We start from the raw sequence: 26,141 nt of genomic DNA, 5'->3' as shown, positions 1-26,141 counted from the left end.
TTGACTTCCGGTCGAGTTACAATATGTCAAAATACGAGTCCTGTATCAGATTTACTATTTCCGCGATAACGATAATGATAATTGATTTAATAGCAATAGTCAGAACCGATTGACCCAGTTGAATGGTCAGCATTCCTGTCCGACTCAGAAAGGACTGATCAGGACTGATGGTAAGAAGCGGGCCAGTGCCAATTAGTGACACTTCACCTTCCCCAAAACATCAGATGGACGAAGCTTTCACTACCACTATACATAGACAATAGTTAATGGGGGGAAATTAAGCAAAGCTAGCTAATTTATTCAAGGAAAAATTATGTGGTTTACTGCTTCTTTTGCAAATTATTCTCGACAAAACTGTCAACAGAGGGACATTGTGATTGCAGTGTTTCGAATAACGCCGTTAAAAAAGAACGGCGTTAGGTAACGGCGTTATTTTTTCACTAACGGGGTAGCCTAATCTAACTAATTACTTTTCCCGTCGTTACAACGCCGTTAACGTTACTGGACGTTAACGTTACAACGCCGTTAACGTTACTGGACGTTAAATGCTGTGCGTTGTGCGTAGTAGGCTAACGCCAAAGATTGTTAAGGCGGAACTCCGCCTTAACAATCTTTGGCGTTAGCCTACTATGCATTGATTTAATAAACTGTAATCCGAACGCACCCTGGCTCACAGCTAGTGAGGAGGTGGGTTAATAACGATGTAAGCGATTATGATTGGCTGAGGCAGAGTCATGTTTCATGATAGCCAATCAGAGCCAGTGTTTTTACACACTTGCCAGCACACGTGCCACACACACGCACGCAACCGCTAAAATAGAGATTCGATGAAACAGCAGAGGTCAGGAGCAATCCGAAAAGTTGGCATTTTCAAGGTGGAGATATAAGCACTACTTCAAATTCATCAAGGCAAGAACGTGCATGTAATGTGTACATTATGTCCAGGAGCGAAGACTTTGTCTTGGCAAATAGCCATCTAGTAGGCTAGTCCTGAATAATATGCACATGAAATGACACTTGTTAAACTCACCTCAACATGTTTTGCAATCATTTAACCCGTCATGGTTGGGCAATGCTAAAGTCACTGTTACAAACAGTGCAGCATGCAAGACTATCGTTATTTTATTATATATAGTATCGTTATTTTGAACAAGGGTACACTTTCGTGTAGTCTGATGTGAAATGGGTCTTAAATGTTCCTTTTTGGGGGACACTCTGCCTCTGCCATGACGCTCCTGTTCCTACTGAACTGAAACAGGCCAATCAGGATGCTCTCTGTCTTGAACAGACACACACGCACTACCTCTCTCTCTGTCTCCATTCCCGCCGTGTGCGCGCTACACTCAGATGCACACACGATTTGAAGTTTCGGTCTCGTGTGCGCGCTCTTGTTCGCTCTAGATTCCGGGAGATTTTATCTAATTTGCGGGCATCAGGGAGCCGTTATCAATATGCGGGAGACTCCCGGAACTTCCGGGAGCCTTGGGATGTCTGCTGTCTGCTGTGGGATGTAAGCAACTCAAATTTAATGAAGCATCTCACACACGCATCTAAAGCTAGTGGACAAAAACACCGATACCTCCACCACAGATGATAGCTCGCCATCCACTAGCAAAGAAGGACTCGGAGCAAAGTCCTCCAAGCAGCAAAAGCTAGATCTTTCTGCCTCACAACAAAAACCTATGGCACAGGCTGAAATCATCTAGGTCTGTCGATGTGCAATAGCCTATCTTGAATTTCCCCTTGGGGGATCAAGTATCTATCTATCTATCTATCTAATAAATATTGAAAGTTATGTAGCCTCCAAACACCTGTCTGTTCTACTCATTTCAACTGACACTCAAAATCTTTTTTGTTTGTAACAGTAACGCAAATAGTTACTTTCCCTGGTAACGAGTTACTCTTATCTAGGTGTTTTGCTAAAACAGCATGAGAACAGTCCAGATCATTGCAATAATATGGTGAAGTGGAAAGACTTTGCCCTCTATCTTTCTAAGCAGAAGACTATTGATGCAACAGAAATGGCCCTTTTGGAGGCAGAAAAAAAAATGTTGGAGAGATGTTCTCATCCGTTTGATTAGTATCAGTGTTTGGCAGAGAGGAATCTTGCACCCTTGCACATACCTGGGTAAGGCTATCCAGAATGAGCTGAGTGTGTCAGTGACAAAATAATGGAGGTAATGGTGGCAGAAATTAAGGACTGTAAATATTATTCAATTATTTTAGACTGTACACCTGATGCTAGTCACCGTGAACAAATGTATGTTGTGGTGCGCACAGTCCCTCTGGGCAAAACACCAGAAATAAAAGAGCACTTTTTAGGATTTCTAATAGCTCCAGAATCCACTGGCCTTGGTTTGTCCAATCTAATCCTTAACAGGCTTGAAGAATTGAACATGCCTTTTCAGGATCGTCAGGGGCAGTCCCATGACAATGGGGCTAATATGAAGGGAAAACACAAAGGTGTGCAGGCTAGGCTATTAATCCAAGAGCTTTTTATGTGCCTTGCAGTGCTCATACCCTAAATCTGACAGTCTCAGATGCGGCTAAAGCATCAACGGATGCTTCTTGTTTTTTTGGAAATGTGGAGGTGGTGTACAATTTGTTCGCTGGGTCCACTCTAAGGTGGGCCATTTTACGGAAGTTTGTTGACCTCACCCTCAAGTCCTGGAGTGAGACGCACTGGGAAAGTCAGATTAAAAGCATTGAAGTTTTGCGCTACCAGGCAGAGAGGGTGAGGGAAGCCCTGTTAGAAGTTAGAAATAAAGCGACTGACCCTGTAGTGGCTGTTGAAGCCAACTCCTTTGTGGAAGAAATAGGTTAATTTAGATTTCAGATTTGTTGTGTTGTCTGGTTTGACATTTTGTCTAAAATTAACATCACTAGCAAGCTTCTAAAATCAACCAACATGCAGCTTGATGTAGCTGTTAACCTTGTACAAAAGAACAAAGGCGAACTCATCAGTTACCGAAAAACAGGCTTCTGTGATGCACAGACATCTGCAAAAGAAATTTGTGAGCAGAAGCAATGCTGAAAGAGAAGAGATTGCGTTCTACAAATAGGGACTTTGCCTATGAGGCTGCAGATAAGCCGATAGTGGATGTTATGAAGAGGCTAGAAGTGTCCTTTTTTAATGCTGTAGTGGTGCTGAGGTGTTGAGCTCGCCACAGGCATGATCAGGGCTTAAACCAAGAAAAATGTCTTAAGTCTAACGTCTGATAGCAAACTGAAAACAATTTTTCTAAAGCAGTCATAATTGCCTATTTTCAAATTGTAAACAGCACAGCCCGTGCCTGAAATAGAGCCCGGCATAAGCCTTCTTGGGAAGAGATAGGGGGTAGGTTTACCATTGACTGATAAGCCCTGTGTAGCGAGGTAGGCAACAGCCACCTCCTCTACCAAAACCAAGCTCATCAGCCTTCTGGACTGTGCAAGCGGAGGCGGTTTTACCAGGACTTGAATGGACACTCATGCTTCATGGGGTGAGGCCCAAATAAGCAGCTATCCATCCTGGTGTCGTCCACAGGCAGTGGTGCTTTACTACACTTTTGATTTAAGTCTGCAGATTTAAATTCCAATACATATTTTTAAAGTCAGTTTCCTTATAATTAGTTTTTCCTCACATTCTGAAACACTTCAGTAGCACTTACCTACATCAAATGCTCTAGATGTAGGTAATATTTATTTATCTATATATTCTGAAGGCTTTTACAGCGAGGATAGTTTGTCATTCATAGCTTGATTAATATAACATTTTATCCCTAGAACATGACGGGAAAACTATATTTATAGGCAGCTGACAGCAATGTATGATTTATTGAATGATAAAAAGAGATATCCAAAATTGTCTTAGTTAAAAACTTGTGCATCTGTCAACAAAATGAAACACTAATTTTTAACTCGTCTTCATCCAATGTTTAGTTTTCAGTTTTTGGAAATGTATGCAAAATTAGTGCATATTTACATTGTATATGCAAATGGTGCATTATCTAACATAACATTTCATAAAACTTTCAATATAAATATTACTTGTGTTCACAGTGTGTAAGTAACAAACTGAGAAAGTTTCATGGTGATATCTATAAGTTAAAAATGTTACCCTGGCCCCGGCCGTGGCACGACTGGCTGGGACACCTGCATTGCACGCCGGTGACCCGGGTTCGATTACCGCCCCATGGTCCTTTCCGGATCCCACCCCGACTCGGTCTCCCAATCACTTCCTGTCATTCTCCTCTATCCTATCTGATTAAAGCCCCCCCAAAAATATATATATATAAAAAAAATGTTACCCTGTTCACCTTTAGTGTCTCTGATCAATACACGTACTGTTTCAATAACAATTATTAAAAAGCGAGACCCTTATTTCACTGCTACACAGTGGATTCATATTCAGAAGACATCGAACTTTCAAAATATCAATGTAGAACACCTTTTCCTTAAAAATGCCTACAGGGTTACAGAATTTTGAATTTATGGCCCTGTCTACAATGACAAATGGACTTAAATTTATAAGCAAAAATGAGGCGTTGTAATCACAGGTTATCTTTGGCTGACATGTTCAGAACTGCACAAAATTTGACGTGTAGGATCATTAGGATACCCTCTGAATGCCTGCCAAGTTTTGTGAAAAGCCGTTCCTGGAGGCCATACAATAAATGAATTCATGTGTAGCCAACATTTACTGACTGTACACCCATCGCCCTGGGTTGCCGGCAGGGGGAAATTAAGATATTGAAATGTATTTCCCGCACTAGGAAATTGGTATAATTTTATGGTTATGGTTATGGATTTGGCAGACGCCTTTGTGCAAAGCGACACACAAATACAAAACAACAAATTGAACAGGGAACAGATTAGAATGTTCAATGTATGGTCAAATATAATAAGGAGAATAGTAATAATAAACAACAATATCAATTCAATCAATAGCCTAATAAAATAAGCAATGAAAATGAGGGGAAAAGCAATAATAAAACAACAATGCACATTCAATCAATAATATAAAAACAATGACATGGTAAGACTACATTAAGGAGAGTATCAATAAAATATTTTAATTAATATATAATAAAGAATTTTGCCTCTATTGGCACTGCAAAACAGGAGGTGAGCTCATATCTCCGGAACGCTTTGATGTACTAAAGCCAAACTTGGTACTTGATTGTGAGGACGCACAAGGACATTGGCGTAATTTGGCCTCTAGAGGCGCTGTAAAAGTAAATGAGCTGATATCTCAGTCATTCTTTATCCAATTGCCATGAAAGTTGCTGCGAGTGCTTGCTCATGCCATGGCAACGCCATTCCTGCTAGTGTACTGCTAGGCCCCCACATTGCTGCTTGCAGCTATATTTTTAACTATTGTATTGTTTTATATTTGTAAGTCGCTTTGGACAAAAGTGTCTGCTAAATTGGAGACAAGAATGAACTTGGAACAGGTAAAGCACAACAACAGCAAAAAGACAACCACAAACACATTGTACAAAGTGTCAATTTAATATGCAAGTGGAGAGGGACTAAACTAGGCAGAATGTCAAGTCACGTTGGCAAGGATAAAAAAAAAAGTATGAAAGAAAGTGGATTATAGCTGAATATATTGTTCATGCACAACAAATCATTACTATTTACTGGAATCACCATGAGCTTTTACAGGGGTAGATTATTATGGTGGAGGTGTTTGACAAATCATCCATCAAGCTTCACAGAATCCAGAATGGTCTGTGCTTCTTTGAACTCCTCTGTTTCTGCAAGATCCACTTCATTTTCCTATAGAAGACAGTGAATATGTTCACAAAACATTGTGGGAAACACTGAGGCCATATCCCTAAGCTAAACTTGGAATACTGTTGGGTTATAGGTTAGCACCTATCTATAGGTTAGATATAATGTTAAAGCTGCTTGTCAATATCGACTAATCATGCAGGGCAAGTATAACTATAGGCTATTATTCTTTTTATTGACTCTGAAACGGAATGTTCGATCAATCCCAATGGAAAAGTCTCTTCCATGATTGAAAAGGGCTTGTCCCAAGGAGAAAAAATTAGGGCTGTCAAAATTAACGCATTAATTGTAGCGATTCATTTTGAAATACAAAACGCTTAAAAAAAATATTAACGCAATTAACGCATTTTGTTTACCATACGTCCTTTGTGGGGTGCTGACTTCCAATAACGGAAGCTGCGAAACCTGCAGCCCCCAGTCTGAGAGTTAGCTGAAGATGGAGAGGAACATTGAGGGGCTTGTAGGCGGAAAGTTTCAGTTTACAGTTGCCTGATAGAAACTATTGCACAGTGATCAGTGCCACCGTGCTCATCACCACGTAGTGCACCAAGCAGGGGCGGTTTCTCATAAGGGCTGGTGGGCGAACGCATCGCAGAGGGGACAGCGTGCATCTCACTCGCAAAATGAAATATTTCTGTGGGGTGCCTGCCATGGACCTCGCAGTTGCAAAATGCAAGGGACATGAATCTGCATGAACATTAACAGACAGCTGCTTCCGTTGACCGATTAAAATCTAGTTAACGTGCTGTCAACTAAAGCAGACATCCGTGTATCGGACATGGCTATTCAATTTACGTCACAGGCTGTAGATCAGGGGTGTCCATAATACGGCCCTGATCTACAGGTGATCTGACTGCTGATGTGTGGATGCAATTCATAACGTTTTCTACATATTTAGTTAAAAGAAAGTTTTGAGTCTTGGAAAACACTTTTCCATTTACATCAGGATTTTGCAAACATTCAGTGTCAGAGTCAATCAAATGAGCCCTGCATGAGTAACAAAATTGACAAGCAGCTGTAAGTAAGCATGCTAAACTCGACATCCAAACAATATTCTAACGTTAGCTTTGAGATACTGCTTGATTGCATAACTTAACTTAGTTTAGTCATTTAGCCCGCCGTCTTCTATGCAATGCTTCTATGTGGCAACAACAATCCTTCAACACTCGTGAATGTTTTGTTAAATGCACATGCAGAGGAGCAGCGGGCTCGTTACGAGAGAGAGCGGGGCCAAGTAGGCCTAGGCTAAACGTTTTCATTGTCATCATCATTGTCAACTATGACTATGCCTATGTTCAGTAGGCTATGTTTTTCATTTATTCAAGCAGTGACATTTGGTTTAATGCATGGGGTAACGTGAGGTGCATCAGAAAAAAGATGGGCTTGTCCCTCTCAAAACATGTTAAAATAGTGTGATTAGCAACCAGAAAAGAAAAAAAAAAATCACGGGGGAGACACCCCCGGACCCCCGTGTTATTATTATTAGGCTATTATGACTGGCCTGTCCCCACTGCTAGGTCACGGTCATCTCATTTCAATGGTGGGAACGTCAAATGTAACAAGTATAGGCCTATAAGTCAGAAGAACTACATATGCGACTGATTACACATTTAATTCACCTGAACAGTGTTTGAATCCTGTTTGTACTCACTAGAAATCTTGGACCTAGCAGTTACTGTGCAAAGCACAGATTCTATTAGTGTTATCTGTTATCACAGATTTCATTCCATATTAGCCACCAACAACCGGCTAATGATGTTGTTATGCATGTACAAAATACAACATTTGCACACCCATATTGCTGCTGTTGTATTTCATTGTATATACAGCTGTTAATGTGATTACTCATATTTCAAGCCATATTTCTCCGGCCCCTCAGTTATGATGCTTTTCATGAACTGGCCCCCATTACAAACTAATTGAATAGCCCTGCAGTAGGCTATAAAAATGATCAAAGTTGTATTTAGCCTATTGACAGCAGTAGACCTGCATCACTGTTCTTAACTGTATATATACATACATATATACATCAGTAGTATGTTAACAACCCTGTGCGTCTGGACTCACAAGTAACTGAAGAAGATCAGCATGTGCTGTGACAAGTCGTCGGTGGCAGTCTGGAATCATCATGCGAGACTCCTGCAGCACTTCAATCTTAGAAATTGTTAGCGCAGAAGACAAGCACACATGATCACAGTCAAAAAAAAGGACCAGTACCATGAAGTAGTTTACGAGTCTTTGGATTGTCTTTACCAATTATGACTTATTTGTTGAGTACAATACAAAATATAATATGGTAAGATATGGTATATAAGATATGGTAATTTGATAAATTATTCATCGCATTAACAGGCCACGGATGCCCCCAAAAGGACATGTCATTTTGGTCATATCACACAACCATACCTTCAGTTCCAGTCAAAGATGGCTTAAAAAGACTTAAAGAAAGCAAACTACAGATTGAACACGATTCAACCAAATAAAAGTAAAGATATAATGATATATAAAGAGGCTGCTGTAGATAAATTATATTTAGTAGAAAATGTCTAACCTGTTTCTTAATCAAATATTCATCTCTGGCTTCTGCTTTCAAATGCTCAATCTTCTCCTCCTGTTGTTTGGCTTCCTTTATATACAGGACTTCTTCTTTGGCAAGTCTATAAAAAAAGGCAATCCATTAACTTTTCCATACTTTTACAATAACATTAAAGAAGAACTCTGGCCATATGACCTAAAGTGTGTTGAAACATGATACCGAGTGTGAACGTATGTCTCATAGCTCATCTTTGTCCCCTGCACTCAGAAATATGGCGCTAGTTGGCCGATGCTACCAACAGTTTTTGATGGGGCTGCCTCGGGCATCGGCCTAGCCATGCAAATAAATCACTGTTTTACACCATTTACGAGGCTCAAAGTAGCTCCATACTTCATTGGTAGACTTCCGAGGGCCTTGACATTTAAAATGAGACATTGAGAACTTTGAAAAAGCACTGGTAGTTTATTTACAAGACTATTTATACAGGCAGTACCTTCAGGAAGTTTACCGTTCACCGCCATCTTGAATTTAGTCACGATAAGAGCGACGAGTACGAATGAACAGGTATGATAAGGAATCAGATTCCAAAAATAATTCAGTGGAAATGCATGGATTCCAGTTGCTTCCAGTAGTGGTATTCCTTCCATTCCGAGACACGCCGCTCCGTCTGGCATCATGTTTTTGTTTGTTTTTATGTAATGTTCTGTTTATTTTTTTTTATTTTTTTGTCTAGTTAAATGTATCCTCTCTTTATTTGCATTATTTTCTGGTAGTTTTTGTGTTATTCTTAGTCCTTTTTTTTGCTGACAAGTCTGCTGATGCTGTGACGTTAAGTCAACTTAATGTTAAAGTAAATTGGGCTGAGGACCTAACCATGGCTAATCGTTAATGTTGGCTTTTGTCCTGGGCCTCTGGTGTACTCCATCCGTGAATGGCGCTGCGCTCTGGAAAGGGATTTCTCAGGACGGTTGTGGTGGACCTCTGAGATGTGCCGCTGCCGCGACCACTGGATTGACCTGCGAGCTGCCATGCTCTGCTGCCTGGAGTCTGGATTGAGTAACAATGTTAGAAGCAAGTTTGAAGAACTCTGATGACAGCGATCTCACTGAACAACAAATGGTTGCTGTCTATGTCCACCGAGTTGCTGATCTGTAGGATCACCTACAACTTCAGACTGTTCATTGCTTCCAGTGCTCTCCAGACTGCCAGGATAACGTTAAATCCTCGGGTTGGACACAGCACAGCCTTCATCATTGCCCTTGGACTATTCAGCCGGTTAACTAGATGCAACCAACTGGACTAAATTAGCATGAGTTTTCTTTTTAAAATGTCTTATTAATTATTTATTTTATTATTTGTTTGTTTGTTTGTTGCCCGTATGTTTCACGTTGTATGTTTCACGTGTCACGGGTACGCTGGCGATTACGCCACTTTTTTGTTATTTGTTTGTTTGTGTCTTGCGTGTGAAGCACTTTTGTTGCACTTTGTGCATAGAAAAAATGCTCTTCATGTTAGACTGTAAGCACTTTGTTCTCAATGCTTGAAAAGTGCTAAATAAATAAATATTATTATTATTATTATTATTATTATTATTATTATTATTATTATGTCTGTTAATTTCCACATATTCCAACATAAGGAAGCAGAATAAGAAACCTGTCATCTACACCCATGACTGCAGAGCCAGCTACAGTCCCACCTCACAATCACAATCAAAAATTTGCAGATGACACAGCGGTGGTGGGCCTGGTCAGCAACAACAATCAACAGGCCTATCTGAACCAGGTGGATGAGGTAGCACAGTAGTGCCAGTCCAACAACCTCACTTTGAATGTCAGAGGAATGTGGTGGACTACAGGAAACAACAGAGCAAAGATTTCACTCCACTAAAGATCAGTGGGCTGCCAGTGGAGAGTCACAAGCTTCAAATACCTGGGAGTACACCTCACTGACGATCTAACATGGACTGTTAACACCCAGCACACACTGAGGAAATCAAGGCAAAGACTGTACTTCCTACGTCAACTGAGGAAGTTCAAAGTATCAACACCCATCTTCAAGGCCTTTTACTCCTGTGAAGTGTCCTGACAGGTAGCATCATCAGGCCATCCTTAAAAATATTTTCGTTTGCCGTAACCCGACCGACCCTGTCAATTTAGGACCAACCCAAATGTTATTTTATTTTTCCCTTTTAGTTCAACCGACTTGTCAGTTGTAAACTTTTTTTACTCTTCAAACAACTAATACAAATGCAATAAAATAATATTAATTATATTTTAGTAAGTATTGTGAATATAAATTGGCTACATACAAAGGTAGGCTATGTTCTTTCTTTTAAATAAAAACCTGTGGTGTCATCTATGATTATGTTTACATCATTGGTTTACGCAAACGTTCGCTTTGTTTCATTCACTGTCTATGTTTCGCGCTTGTCTGTAATGATGTCTGCGTGCGGCTGCAGTAGGCCTAAAGAAATGTTTGCGGTCACCGTTCAAAGTCATAGGCTACGGGTTCGTGCACCATAGTAATGCATCTAAAAATGCATCAAGTATAAGTATAAGTATATATACTCTTTTGATCCCGTGAGGGAAATTTGGTCTCTGCATTTATCCCAATCCATGAATTAGTGAAACACACTCAGCACACAGTGAACACACAGTGAAGCACACACTAATCCCGGCTCAGAGAGCTGCCTGCAACAACAGCGGCGCTCGGGGAGCAGTGAGGGGTTAGGTGCCTTGCTCAAGGGCACTTCAGCCGTGCCTACTGGTCGGGGTTCGAACCGGCAACCCTCCGGTAACAAGTCCGAAGCGCTTACCAGTAGGCCACGGCTGCCCCATTAAAACATCTCGACACCACTTTAACTTGGCACTTTAAGTCGGACAGTACTTCTAACCAGTATGCATTGTGTTCATCAGAGTATGCATTGCGTTCAGCCCAGCATGCATCACATCAAGTCAGATCTGTATCAAGTCAAACGAGCCTATAGGCTTGTTTGAGATCAACTGCGTCTGACTTTGTCTGGCTTTCTACGTCAACGTGATCTTCAGAGGCTAGCCGGGAGGAGCTACAACAGAGGGCAGCTCATCCCGGACAGACTACAGTCTGCCTGACGTGACTCGCAGGAGATATCGCGGAATTTTGTTTGCAATAAATACAGCAGAACTTTGTTTGCAATAAATACAGCAGAAACACGGAAATTGTCGAACGTTTGCGCCTCTCGCTCCGCTTTAACCCTCTCTGTTATTAGGCTTGTTTGAGATCGACTGAGTCTGACTTTGTCTGGCTTTCTACGTCAACGTGATCTTCAGAGGCTAGCCGGGAGGAGCTACAACAGAGGGCAGCTCATCCCGGACAGGGGGTTCACCCTTTACTACGACATTCCGTTATTACGACAACCCTCTATTACGACATACGGTTATTATGACATGCCTCTATCTAGACATGCCCCTACTCCGATTTTTTTTAGTACCGCTATTCCGACATTACCAATCCTCATTTTCAATTTATCTCTGCAGTTCCTGTATCCTATCAAATTCCAACATCCTAGATGCATGGATGAGCTGTAGGCATGTCATCTGCACCTGCAGCTACATCAACAATCCACCCGCCATCCACTCCAAACAATGTTTTTCCCAATAATTGATATCGGCACACATTTCAGTCAAAACCTTGAGTGATTTTGAACTGGCCATGTGAATGTTACACATTATGTAAAACACAGGTAGCTCTCCTCATTTTATTCTCTAAGCTCTCAGGGGAAAACAGTCGGAAACTCCATGCATCAAACAAACTCTGTGCGTGCAGGCCACCTATATTAATTAATTAATGGCCAATTGCGCAAGACGGGCGGAATTCTTACGCTCCAGTAGCCTAAACCACTTCAGTGAACGTTCAAATAACCCCCAGAGTTCAGTGTCCATCAGGGTGTTCAAACTGGATGTGCGATATATTCAAGTTGCTTATATTGCATTTTAGAGGACAATGATAAAGCCATGTGCAACGCATTTTGGCTTGCCAGCAGGTTGGATAAACTCAATTTACTATACAATAATGTAGGCTAGGCCTATATCTTTTATATGTCATGCGTGCAGTTGTTGAATTGCACATAACATGTCTGCATATTTATTTAGTCTTCTTTCTCTCGACTTTAGGCTAGTGCATGCATTATCATGGCCCTATAATTGTGCAAAGACAGGCGGGATATCCAACGCTCCTTTTACAGTAAACCACTTCACAACGATTGTTCAAATAACCCCCAGAGTTCAGTGTCCATCAGTCCCAACATTTAGAATAATAATCGAAAAGTCCAAGCGTGAATTGGGTGTGTTTTGATTTTGAGAGACTGGAGAAGGGCCGTATGCCTCACAGCAACTGCGATAACCTTGTTTCTTGAAGGTTATCCTTACCTCCAAATATCCACATCTAATGAGGGTCGGCGACTATCCAATACCCAATACTATTTGCAATACCCTCAATATACATATTGTTGGAAAGCTTTTATGGCCGTCCGTGTGAGTACAATAACTTAATTTTGTAAATTTTACCAAAACGACTGGTTTCACCTTCATTTCATTTGTTGTCTTCATCTTTTTTTTTATTCAAAACAATTCGTAGGTATCCATTCTCGTCAAATTACCACCAGACACAAATAATCATCACCTAGGTTAAATCCTCTCTCTCTCTCCAAAATCTCTTCCTCTGAGAGGCACGCGCTATAGGCTATAATTTAGGCTACCCGACATTTCAAATGTGACTCTCTAATCAACTTGTTTTAGCTCTTAAACACGAAAAATACACTGTTCAACGGAGCTGGTGTGTGTGAGGCGCACTCTTAAAGACGCGACTAACCTTTCGGTTTCATTCGGTTAAAGTTCTTGTGCGTAGGCTATTATAGGCTAGAATCCAATCCTATCGATGCCCCTGCTATTTATCAATGTAGCCTTTTATTGTTTTTTTTTTGCCATAAATCGTCTGAGCTGTGATGAATCGTGTGTTGTTTAAAGTTGGGACGATTACTGTAGGCCTAGGCTATACTGCCCACCCTAGGCCTACTTAGCAAAAGTCCACTCCTTTGAAAAATCCTGGCTACGCCACTGTTAATGACCTCGTGTCGGAATGGCAGGACGTTTGAAAAAAGGTCAAGTGTCGCTACTCCTGACTACGCTAACTACCTGAAGTTACAGGTTAACAGGTAGTTACAGCTAAGTTACAGGTTCACCGTGCCATTCTAAAAGAAAAAAAGCAAATTATAATAGAGCTATTCGGAATGAGAGAAGGAACCACTTCTCTAAGGTAATTGCTGAAAACAGTGGAAACTCTAGGGTATTGTTCTCTACCATTGATAGGCTATTGCATCAAACACCTTTTGATACACTCAGTCAGGCATCCTCTCTAAGATGCGAAGAATTTGCAGACTTCTTCAAAAACAAAGTCATTTCTATAAGGGAGGCTATTGGTAACACAAGTAATATGTTTGATAGTTCACCCAAAAACAGCCCCCCAAAATTAAGGTCCTTTAGCACTATTATTCAATCTGAGCTTGGTAAAATTATAACTCAAACCGGCTCCTCAACATGTGTTTTAGATCCAATCCCTACTAGATTCCTCAAAAAAGTATATGATAGCTTAGCTCCCTTTATTCTCAAGGTAATAAATACCTCATTAGAAACAGGTATATTTCCAACTGCTTTTAAAACCGCTGTTGTGAAACCTTTACTTAAAAAGTCAAATCTTGACCATACCAATCTGAGCAACTACAGGCCTACATCAAATCTACCGTTCCTGAGCAAAGTACTCGAAAAAGTTGTTTGCAATCAGTTAAATACCTTCCTCAACGAAAACAGTATCCTTGAAAAATTCCAATCAGGTTTTAGATCAAATCACAGCACAGAAACGGCTCTAGTAAAAATAGTCAATGATCTCAGACTGGCTACTGACTCAAACAAAGTCTCGATCCTTATTCTTCTGGATTTGAGTGCGGCATTTGACACCATTGATCATAGCATCCTAATTCACGCTTTCAGGAAGTGGGTGGGTCTCTCTGATAATGCTCTAAACTGGTTTCAAACCTACATTACTGGCAGAGATTTTTATATCAGTCTAGGAGATCATGTATCTGAAAAACATGACTTGCCTTTTGGTGTGGCCCAGGGGAGCTGCCTTGGTCCCCTGCTATTTTCCCTATATATGCTTCCATTGGGAAACGTCATAAGTCAGCATAATGTAAACTTCCACAGCTACGCAGATGATACCCAATTGTATATTTCTGTGGAGCCAACTAACCCAAATGGCCTTTGCTCCCTCACTGCATGCCTAACCTCCATTAATCAGTGGATGAGCAAAAATATTTTGAAACTAAATGATGACAAAACAGAGGTACTTTTGGTTGGACCAAAACTAAAGCGAGATATTGTTCTTAGTAATCTGGGGAACTTGGCGCACCAGGTCAAACCAAAAGTAACAAGCCTCGGTGTCATCTTAGATGCAGAGTTAAGTTAAGCCCCATATCAGTAAAGTTACTCAGACAGCCTATTTCCACTTGAGAAACATTGCCAAAGTGTGGCCCTTTTTAACTCAACAAGATGCAGAAAAACTAATTCACACCTTTATCACTAGCAGGTTAGACTACTGCAATGCACTTTTCACTGGTCTTCCCAAAAAACATCTAAAGAAATTGGCACTCATACAGAACTCTGCAGCTAGACTTTTAACTAAGACTAAGAAGAGAGAACACATCACCCCTGTGTTGGCTGAACTGCACTGGCTCCCTATTTCCTATAGAATTGATTTTAAGGTTATGTTAATTACTTACAAAGCTCTGAATGGCATAGCACCTTCATATATCTCTGAGCTTTTAATATCTTATCAACCACAAAGGAAACTTAGATAATCCAATTCTAATCTTTTAATCGTACCCAAAGTGGAGAAGCTGCTTTTATCCATTATGCCCCCAAACTATGGAACACCCTGCCTCTGTACATCAAGCAGGCGAGTTCAGTAAATATTTTTAAAAAAGATCTGAAAACATACCTGTACAGGAAAGCTTTTAGTTAACTCATCTTATCCTGTAGACTACTTTTTCAGATTATTCTACATCTGCTGCTATTGGAGGGTGCAGCCAGCCAGAAGCAGATGGGCTCCCCCTATTAAGTCAGGTTCTGCTCAAGGTTTCTTCCTGGAATATGGGAGTTTTTCCTTGCCACAGTTGCCATGTGGCGTGCTTGTGGGGGGAAAGAGGGTTAAGGCTGCCAGTCTTATGACATGTCATTTTCTATATTTTTGATATGTTGCTGAGTGGATCATTAACGGCCCCTAGCAATGAAGAAAAGTGATTGATAATGACTGACTGACTATTATTGTGTTACATGCTTCAAATGTAAAGCACTTTGAGCTGCATTCTGTGCATGAAAGGTGCTATACAAATAAAGCTTATTATTACTCCGACAATGGAAAAAAAATGTCGCAGTAGTGGGACGCTTGAAAATGAATGTTAATGCCGCCACTTCGACAATTAGACGCCAATGTCTAAGTAGCGGCATGTCGGAATAGCAGCATGTAACCCCCGGGCAGACAGGCTACAGTCTGCCTGACATGACTCGCGGGAGATATCGTGGAATTTTGTTTGCAATAAATACAGCAGAACTTTCATTCTTACTCATTAAAATGAGCATGATGACTGACGAAATAAATTCTTATGATGTAGTTTAAATAAACCACTGTTGTCATACAGTTAACAGGCCTGCAATGTAGCACATAAATTCAATATCAAGTGTTTTCCCCATATGTGTGTATATCTATTTAGCCAACAGCAGAAAATAACAGAATATGCAAATGTTTTCAGTAGGCTTGCCTACCATTGTTGCAGAAATCACATATAAGAAGGTATCCCTTCGACTTCTGTTCATTTTCGCATATTCCATACTTAAGGAATCAGCATGAGACACCCGTCAAAATCGTCAAGAGGAGATTCCTCCCAAATAGGGCTGCACAGTCCCGCCCACAGCCGATGCCGGAAGTAAAAATTCAATGCAATTTCTTCATTAACAATTGCGGTATAAGCCATAAAAACTTAACTGCACGTGGTAGACTTAAAACCAGCTACGGCTGTACTAAGCGATTGTATATGCTCATATAGACGCCAAGAGTTCATGGGGCACTAACCTTGTTTTGAGATAAATGCCTTTTTATTCCGCGCATCTCTTGGATAAGTACTTCATTACCCACAATCCTGAACAATCCCACAGTGATGCCTCTGATTGGTGGAAAGGCCGTTATGGTCATAGTTTGAAACTTTCTCAGCGAAAATTATTGACAAAGATGGCATATTTTACTGCCTATGGCGAAAATCTTAATGTGATTTAAAACTTACTTGACGAATATTGGTACTTGTATCAACAAGGATTGTGGTTTATACATCACACAAACTTAGTCAGGGCCAATACACTATCAAATAGACCACTGTAAATGTTAGTTTAAACACTCAAACTTTTCAGGTAGCCGACAGGCTAACCTTTAGCATTTCTTAATGCAGCTAACATTAGCCTACATGCTGCAACACAGGTATGAAATATTATGTTTTAGTCAGTGTCCAAAGGGGTGAAAGCCACTTTAAATCGGGTCACATTATTGACTGTTGTGTGTCCGAGAGTCAGCTTGTGGGTTTTGTAAAGGCCAGCATGAGGGACAAGACCTACAAAGTGAGTTAAGCAGGGAGGTTGGTAACGTTAATGCTGCTAGTTAAAGTCAAAGTCAAAGTCAAAGTCAGCTTTATTGTCAATTTCTTCACATGTTCCAGACATACAAAGAGATCAAAATTACGTTTCTCACTATCCCACGGTGAAGACAAGACATATTTTACCAATTTAAGTCCACAGACAAACATAACATTCAAGTAAACAAAAAAGTAAATAAATAAGTAAATAAGAGGGCACATATAATGAAAAAATAAGAGCAGCAAAATTTGGTTGAAATTGTGCATAGACAGTCAATAAAATACTAGTGCAAAGTCAGGCCAATAAAAGGCTGGGGTAGTTCTGTTTGACCTAAGTAAGAAAGAAAGTGGCATAGTGGTGCAAGTTATGTAAGAGCAGCAGAAGTGTTGTGTTTTCAGGACAACAACAACAAGTTGCAAAGTGTACAGGTGTGCAAGTGGAGTAGTGCAGGCGGCCATTGTGGGTCCAATGTCCAAGATGTTATGTAGCTGAGGGTGGAGGGGGGGAGAGGAGGGAGAGAGTTCAGCATCCTTACAGCTTGGTGTATGAAGCTGTTGGTGAGTCTGGTAGTGCGGGAGCGCAGGCTTCTGTACCTCTTCCCAGAGGGCAGTAGATCAAACAGATTGTGAGCGGGGTGACTTGAATCACTCACAATTTTGGTCGCCTTTGCGGGTGAGGTGGGTGGTGTAAATGTCCTTCAGGGGAGGGAGTGAAGCACCAATAATCCTTCCAGCTGTGTTCACTATGCTGCAGGGCTTTCCTGTTGTATTCAGTGCAGCTTCCGCCCCACACAGCGATACAGCTGGAGAGGATGCTCTCAATGGTGCCTCGGTAGAATGTGGTCATGATGGCTGGTGGAGCACTTGCTCGCCTGAGTTTCCGCAGGAAGTACAGGCGGCGCTGAGCTCTCTTCGCCAGTGATGCAGTGTTGGTGGTCCAGGAGAGGTCTTCACTGATGTGCACCCCCAGGAATTTGGTGCTGCTCGCTCTCTCCACCACAGCACCGTCGATGGTCAGTGGCAGGTGTTGGGTGTGACCTCTCCGGAAGTCAACAACAATCTCTTTGGTCTTGCTGACGTTCAGCAGGAGGTTGTTGTCCCTGCACCACGTGGTCAGATGGTCGACCTCCAACCTGTATTGAGTCTCGTCGCCCTTGGTGATGAGACCCACCAGAGTTGTGTCGTCAGCAAATTTCACTATGTGATTGTTGCTGTAGGTTGCAGTGCAGTCATGCGTCAGCAGGGTGAAGAGCAGCGGACTGAGCACGCAGCCTTGGGGGGCCCCTGTGCTCAGTGTGATGCTGCTTGAGGTATTGTTGCCAACACGTACTACTTGGGGCCTCTGACAGAGGAAGTCCAGTAGCCAGTTACAGAGGTAGGTACTGAGTCCCAGTTTGTCAAGTTTGCAGATGAGTTGTTGTGGTATTATGGTGTTGAATGCAGAACTGAAGTCTATAAACAGCAATCTCACATATGAGTCTCTTTTTTCCAAGTGGGTGAGGGCTGGGTGGAGGGCAGAGCAGATTGCATCCTCTGTAGACCGTTTGGCTCGGTATGCAAACTGGAAGGGAGAATGGATTTGATATGTGACATGACAAGCCGCTCAAAGCACTTCATGATGATGGGTGTCAGTGCCACAGGGCGGTAGTCATTGAAGCAGCAGGTGGCAGCTTTGAAACATGATGGGACGATGGCTTGCTGCTCTGACATGATGACATTAACATTAGCTAGGCTACTGTAGCCTTCATACTGTATGATTCATATCAATCATTAACCTAGGAATACTTTTTCGTGCATTTAATGAACATTTTGTTTAATAATTCACGGCAAATTAATAAACTGAATATAGTGGGACAAATGAATGGGAATCTTACTTCCGGCACCTAACCGCATTTTGGCTGTGGGCGGGACTGTGCAACCCTATGGCCCCATCACGTCTTTGACATGACATCATGAGGGCGTGTTTGAGCTCGTGCAGATCGTGGAAGGCAACTGCAAGATCTGCCTGCAGGCTAAGACTCCCGCGATATTTTAAGGTCATGTGACATGGTGTCACGGTGGCAAGTCTCTCCCCGGCTGACAAAAGTCGGACAGGATTTCTAACCAGTAAGCCAAAGATAATTAATGCGTAGCAAGATGGGTCGTCCTAGTTCATGTCTATGAGGCCAAAGTGTTGTTCAGTCAGAGACGGGCTCTGGTTCAGTCCCGGCCTGCACAGGGGCGTGCCACTGACGTATGACTGACGTTTGAACGCCTCGTTTCCACACCAGACAGAAGCCGGAGTACAAAAGAACCTTGGTGTACACCTTCATTAATGTTGATTTTCTCCCGACTGGAGGGTCATACGGTCATGACATTCTCCTGAAATGGGGAGGAGGGTTTGGAGATCATGATACCGTGTCCGAAATGTGCATCCATTGCTCAGAAAAATAAGGCTTTGACAAATTCTGGGAAATTCTTGGATTCTGCCATAGACCTCAATGTTAAAAAGGGAGCCTGATCACTGCATAAATGGGGGATAGTGGCCCCACCTCGTGTGGGGCGTGTACTACTGCTACCCTATTTGCATACATTTCCAGGGACAGGAAATGGCCTCTCAGGAAGTATCTTCGTAATCAACCATCTTTGAGTAAGCATTGCGTCCATCCCAGTATGCATTGTGTTCAACCCAGCATGCATCACATCATGTCAGATCTGCACAGACAAAGATAATTAATGCGTAGCAAGATGGATTGTCCTAGTTCATGTCTATGAGGGCAAAGTGGAGTTCAGTTAGAGACGGGCTCTGGTTCAGTCCCCGCCTGCACAGGGGCGTGTCACTGACGTGTGACTGACGTTTGAACGCCTCGTTTCCACGCCAGACAGAAGTCGGAGTACAAAACAAACTTGGTGTACACCTTCATTAATGTTGATTTTCTCCCGACTGGAGGGTCATACGGTCACGACATTCTCCTGAAATGGGGAGGAGGGTTTGGAGATCATGATACCGTGTCCGAAATGTGCATCCATTGCTCAGAAAAATAAGGCTTTGACAAATTCTGGGAAATTCTTGGATTCTGCCATAGACCTCAATGTTAAAAAGGGAGCCCGATCACTGCATAACTGGGGGATAGTGGCCCCCCCTCGTGCCGGGCGTGTACTACTGCTACCCTGTTTGCATACATTTCCAGGGACAGGAAATAGCCTCTGTATCTTCGTAATCAACCATCTTTGGCACAGATCTGCATCAAGACGAACACGCCTATTCATAGACATAATATAAATAGACGCCGCATTGGCTGCTGGAAACAAGAAATGCGGCCGCCATCTTGGACCGGTCATACTCCTCGTTGCGTTGCAGCAGAAGACACAAAATGACAGCACTGTGCAGCATGTTCCTGCTCAAATCGGCGGACCATACTCGGGGGATTTACTTTTCACAAGTAAGATTTAACATTACGGTACAGTACTATTGGTTGTATTTTGTGAATAGAATATTACCAGAGAGCTGAGAAGGAGCAAGGATCTTTGATATTACTGTATGAAAAAGCCATCTAGCTAGGCTATGTTTACTCAGTGTTCACCCGGCTATGAACTGAGACTTGATAAGTCATATTCCATAACACTGATTTAGGATTACAACTGACACAAGAAGGCTATTGTAGAAATAAATCATACTAGATTTGGCCGGCGGATTTTACACAAGTGGCACAGACTGTAGCCTATTATTGGGCAATCGCTAGGTGCTACTTGTAGCCTAAGCATGTTGGCGGTAGCCTAGCTTCACTATTTCCTGAATAAAGTAACTTTTCAATAGCTCAACTTCTTTATTTATCAAGTAGCTTAGCCACACAAGCTACACCTTTCTTGTCATGTGAAATTAGCACAATTTAAAGTAGCTTCCTGTGTAGTGAGCTAGCCTACTGCTGTGTTTGTTACTAATACTGGGTGGTAGTTTTGTGTAGTGTTTTATTCATGGCAGAGTAAGCTTAAGTGATAGTTTAGCTCACTATAATTTCGAAGTAGCTTGCCCAACACTGTATTATTCACATGTCATTTACCCTAACAAGAATAAGATGCCTCTCAAATTCCTTTTCTTTATTATTTTGTATCTCACCAGAACAACTGCCTTGTTCAAGGAGACTGTGAATGAACTGAACGGTCCCCTCACACCCCTGGAACTGAGGAAGGTGCAGCTCTTCATTGCAGTACTGCAGGGCATCTGCTACACTGTGACTGAATATTTGATTTATATTGAGCTCCACCTTCATACGCCACTCTGTGTCCCATTTTCCCATCGTCTGGTTGACTCAGTCCTCTTTTATGGAGTTTACCCAGTTTCACTATGTTCTGCCATCTTATTTGCCCACCTGCTGTCTGAAGCACTTTTGTTCTCAGCCAAAGTGTACCCAAGCAATTTTAGCAAGGTGGGAACATACAAAATTACATTCACCAGTTGTCGAAATCATAGAACCAACTGCATGATGGTAATTTCTGTCTCACTGAGCCTGTGAAGACACTCCCTGATTCTTTACTGATTGCAATGAACGGGGCTGATCTTAGCAGTTTCTAAAATGTTTCTTAATTCCTTTTTATTTAATCTCTTCATTGGGGCTGGAACCCTTCTGTGAACTGTAAATAACAGATGCTGTTGATGAACCCATTGACACTGTACAAGTGACAAGTCACCTTTTTGTCTTGAATTGATGAACTGTTGAAATGCTGTTGATATTGAACCCAGTTACTCCATTTCCTTTACTTATGCCACACTAATGTCTGTTCATCACTTTATTTTTGATGGCACTGAACTGAAAATGTTCAGGGCTCTACACTAACATTTTTTTTCAGGAGCACTTGTGCGCCCAAGTTAAAAAAATTAGGAGCACAGACAAAAATTTGGGTGCAGTCAGTTCTGTACTTAACTTACACATCTAACATTATACTGCAGCTAACAGTTAAACATGCCAGTGCACCAATTGCGAATATTAAGAATGACTGACAACATTTAGGCTACAGGAAACAGGATTTTAAAGATCAGTGCCTACTTTATTTTCAGTCTGTTCTATTTTCCTACATTTTGTTAATGTAAAATAATATAATACATTGCCATATTTGCATTTAGCCTGTATATCAAGTATCCTGCCAAATGTAGGCCAATTTATTTATTTGTTAATCCATCTATAGCTAAACCAAATATCCCCATGGTGACCTATCTGACTGCATACTGCCTAATACTACTACTAAAACAGTCCATTTTCTCTTCCACAAAACCCAACATAGGCTAATCAAGGATATATGTTTTATACTTTCAGTTTTTATTTGAAATATCTGCATTGATGGGGGCAGTAGGCAAACGTTAGGCCTACTTTCGTTTTGCACTTCAGCTTGTATTCGGTGTAAACAAACAAGCATGCGTGGAAGCCTGGAGTTGTCAGTAGCGTTCTACCTTTGAATAAAATGGGAGTATTACGGGAGGCTACTTTTGTGCTGGTTTGCTACAGCTATATTTTGCATATTGCAGCCAATACGTCAACTGGGCTAAAAGGCATGTTAGGTTACCTTTCCTTCTCTCACTGCATTCTCAGAATCTCATCCTGTTCCTCCTATATCCAATGAATTCGGTGGATAGAAGAACTAATTTCTTCAATCTTTGCATCTTGGCTGGCTAGTCTAACTTTCCGCTTTTTCTCCGCGCTCTTGGATTTGATAGAAGTGACTAGTAGCGAGTCACAATGCGAAACTGCTAACGTTGATGGGAGGTGTAGTTTTTATGCATTCGCGACGTGATTCTATGGTTTGCACCAGTAATGTTTCTCGATGTTGCGGTGTATTTTGTAGACAAACATTGACATGGTTAGAAGTCATTCGCACCAGTGCGCCTAAATATTTTTTTGCACTCGCACGGCATCATTTTTACTCGCATGTGCGAGTGAAATGGGCGCACTGTAGAACCCTGATGTTAATGGATTTTTTCTGTAAATTTAACTCATTAAAACTTGTATCAAACCAGTTTTTGTCTATGCTGTCAAATGTGGATTAGTTATGTTCCCAGTTTTTATATTGGATGTCATCACTTTATAATATATCATATATCAGAATATTCTATTACTGTTAAGCCCACTATGAATATTAAAATACACACAACCATGTTTCATGTATCATACAGCTTTTCTACTGGGAGTTTTATAACTTATTCTGAGTCAATTTACCCAAGTTTGTCACTAAACCACAGATGTCTGAATGGCACTGAGCTCACTTAAATGTTTATGGAACCTTTCTGTGGACTGTGAATAATGCTGTTGATGGAACTTTTCTGTCAACTGTGAACTATATTTAACTCATTAAACTTGTATCAAACTAGTTTTGTCTATGCTGTCAAACATGAATTATGTTCCCAGTTTTGATATCGGACGTCAGGTCACTTTATCATATATCAGAATATTCTATTACTGTTAAACCCACTATGAATATTAAAATATGCCGAACCATGTGGCCTTTATCATAGCTACATGTATGACCTTTGCAGCAAAAAAAACCGCGTGAAAATCTGTTCGGTATTCAGTGATGTATGATTAATTTAATGCGCTGACAGCTCATTGCACCAGCCAAACAGATTACACTGAGTGGAGTGGATGACCGATCCAAGATGGCGGCCCCACATCTCGTCAGCGCTAGTAGGGCAGCCCGGTCTCATCCGTCAGACGTGCAGGTTGCATGTAGAACCACGTTCCTCAAAACGTGCGACAGGCAAGTAGCTCTCGGCTATTACCCATATTGCATTGCACTTGCTCGTCTCGTCCATGGTCTCGTCCTGTGTGGTCAGTTTTTTAGCAAAGAAAAACGCGGTAAGTGGTGTAAATTCAAAAATATAATATAGTTGATATTGATTATTGACTTGCATTTTGATTGGCTTCGTTTTGAAAAAACAATCCTCGTAAGGTAATTGAAAGGGATATTGATTATTGACTTGAATTTTGATTGGGTTTGTTTTGAAAAACGATCCTTGTAACTTAAGCTAATTGAATGTGCTGTACGGTTAGCTTAGCTTAGCCACCTGTCATTAGATGTTGCTCAGTGTTTGTGTTGTTGTTGTTGATGATGTTAGGTTGACATTAGTTGTTGTGTTTTTGATGTTGTAGTGCAGAAGAGTTGTTGTTCATCAAGTTAAGTTGACACTGTTGTTGTTATTATGGTTGTTGTGTTGTTGTTTTAGTGTTTGTGTTGTTCTAGGGCAGCGGTGATGTTATTATTGTGGTTGTTCCCTTGTTGTTTTAGTGGTTGTGTTTTGATGTTGTAGTAGCCTAGTGCAGGAGTTTTGTTGTTGATGATGGTAAGTTGACACTGTTGTTGTTGTTATTATGGTTGCTGTCTTATAGTGTTTGTGTTGTTGTTTTAGTGTAGCGGTGTTATTGTTGATGATGTTAGGTTGACATTAGTTGCTGTGTTTTCGATGTTGTTGTTGTGCAGTGTTGTTGTTGATGGTGTAAGGCTGATACTGTTGTTGTTGTTATTATAGTTGTCTTGTTATTGTTGTGATGTTTTTGTGGTGGTTGTTGTGGTGGTGAGCTGCCCTCTGTTGTAGCTCCTCCCGGCTAGCCTCTGAAGATCATGTTTACGTAGAAAGCCAGACAAAGTCAGACCAGAGAATGTTTAATAAGGGGAGAACCGCCACTCGGGAAACTTCCGGTTTCTGAACTGGTTGCAGTTCCTTTTCTGGTTCCACATGAGGGCGCTCACGAATAAGTGCAGAATGAATCGAGGTCTATGGAGCTGTACCCCTCAAATCCACTTTTCTCTGGATATAATTTTTTGCCCAGAAATTAAAATGTTGCAGTCGAAAGAGAGGGCAGAGAAAATACAAACCGCTGAGTATTATATTTTTTGAGTTACTTATTTGTTCTAAAAAGCCTTTCAAATGTGTCAATGACGTCATTCATTAGCAGAAAGCTAGTGTGTTGTGGGCAACAACGAACCAACCTGTAAGAAATCAAAAGGACATGACTACTCGTTCATTCAACTTTTGACCTGTAATCCATACTGAGCTTGCCGAAACCACAATCAAATCTTTGATTTCTCAACGACAACCAGGTGAGACACATTTAGCCGTCTAGCTCCATAGACCCCCATTGTTTTTGCACTTATTCGTGCTCGCCTCTAGCGGAACCGCAACAGATTGCAGAATGCAGTTAATAGGGAGTGATCCGGCTCTCCGTAAACAGGCTCTGGTCAGACTCAGTCGATCTCAAACAAGCCTATTATGTCTATGCGCCTATTATGTAGGCCTACTTACTTCCGGGATCTTACTTCCTGTATGACGCATTTTTACGCGTTTGATGTCACTTCCTGGACTCGTTTCTAAACTTAACTCCTACCGTCATGTTCATATGATCATATGGTCTAGATAGATACTTTCATTATCCCCAAAGGTAAATTACAGTGTTCCAGCAGCCATAAACAGAGCCCACACATGGACTTCACCCTGACTGCTAACGGCTAATAATACAGCTCATCATCGTCGAGGCTTGGCGAAACAAATGCAGACGGTGACGTTCCTTTGGTCTAGAAGCGACGTTTTGTTTTAGGCTTAAAACAATGTTTGGTAAGATTATATAGCCTATGTTTGGTAACATTATAGCCCATCATAGCCTATCTGCTACTCTTCCCATTAGAATCCATACAGAAATACTGCGTGTTGACAGCATGCGCCAATTTACCACTGACTATCCTAACCTCCACTTAGTTTTTGTAAACCATACATTTAAGTAACATTTCCATTTAAGATTAACACAAGGGAGACAAACACGTTAACGTTGTGATAACGTTAGCCTACCCTGGCCTTATTGCAGCTTCACAGGACGAAAATATCGAACCAGACATCGAATGTTAACATTATCGTATAACATCAACCTGCAATATAACAAAACAAGTCCTTACCGCTTTACGACTCCTGTCTTTATTTTAATTTGTCGTATTCTTGGATCTGCCATAGTGAATATTTTCACTTAATACGCTTAATAATACGATTTAAATAGTAGACACCAAAATTAACGCTTGCATACACCACCGATGTCAAGCTCAACAAACTAACCAAAGCTGCGTGGAGCCAGCGACAATAACGAAAATTCCAATATGGCC

The 26,141-nt window shown here is 41.3% G+C and overlaps 1 protein-coding gene across 1 annotated transcript; it reads right to left on the bottom strand.

Moving 5' to 3' along the window:
• Nucleotides 1-5,474: 5,474 nt before the first annotated feature.
• tbca (tubulin cofactor a) lies at nt 5,475-26,113 on the bottom strand. The gene is made up of 4 exons (XM_048258805.1): nt 25,941-26,113; nt 8,330-8,435; nt 7,846-7,932; nt 5,475-5,763 (listed from the first exon to the last, which is right to left on the bottom strand). Exons 1-4 carry the CDS (start codon nt 25,991-25,993, stop codon nt 5,683-5,685), a joined length of 327 nt encoding a protein of 108 aa, XP_048114762.1. The 5' UTR covers nt 25,994-26,113; the 3' UTR covers nt 5,475-5,682.
• Between the last annotated feature and the right edge of the window lie 28 nt (nt 26,114-26,141).

This window comes from Alosa alosa, chromosome 12, assembly GCF_017589495.1.
Source record: "Alosa alosa isolate M-15738 ecotype Scorff River chromosome 12, AALO_Geno_1.1, whole genome shotgun sequence".
In the NCBI taxonomy this organism is placed as follows: domain Eukaryota; kingdom Metazoa; phylum Chordata; class Actinopteri; order Clupeiformes; family Clupeidae; genus Alosa; species Alosa alosa.
This window is presented reverse-complemented; position numbering and strand designations above follow the sequence as displayed.

Excerpts from the sequence above, each read along its gene's own strand:
- tbca (XM_048258805.1), bottom strand. The coding sequence starts at position 25,993 with ATGGCAGATCCAAGAATACGACAAATTAAAATAAAGACAGGAGTCGTA. Across the intron at positions 8,436-25,940 it reads AAGACAGGAGTCGTAAAGCG|ACTTGCCAAAGAAGAAGTCC; the intron begins GTAAGGACTTGT and ends CTTTTTTTATAG. Across the intron at positions 7,933-8,329 it reads AATATTTGATTAAGAAACAG|ATTGAAGTGCTGCAGGAGTC; the intron begins GTTAGACATTTT and ends ACAATTTCTAAG.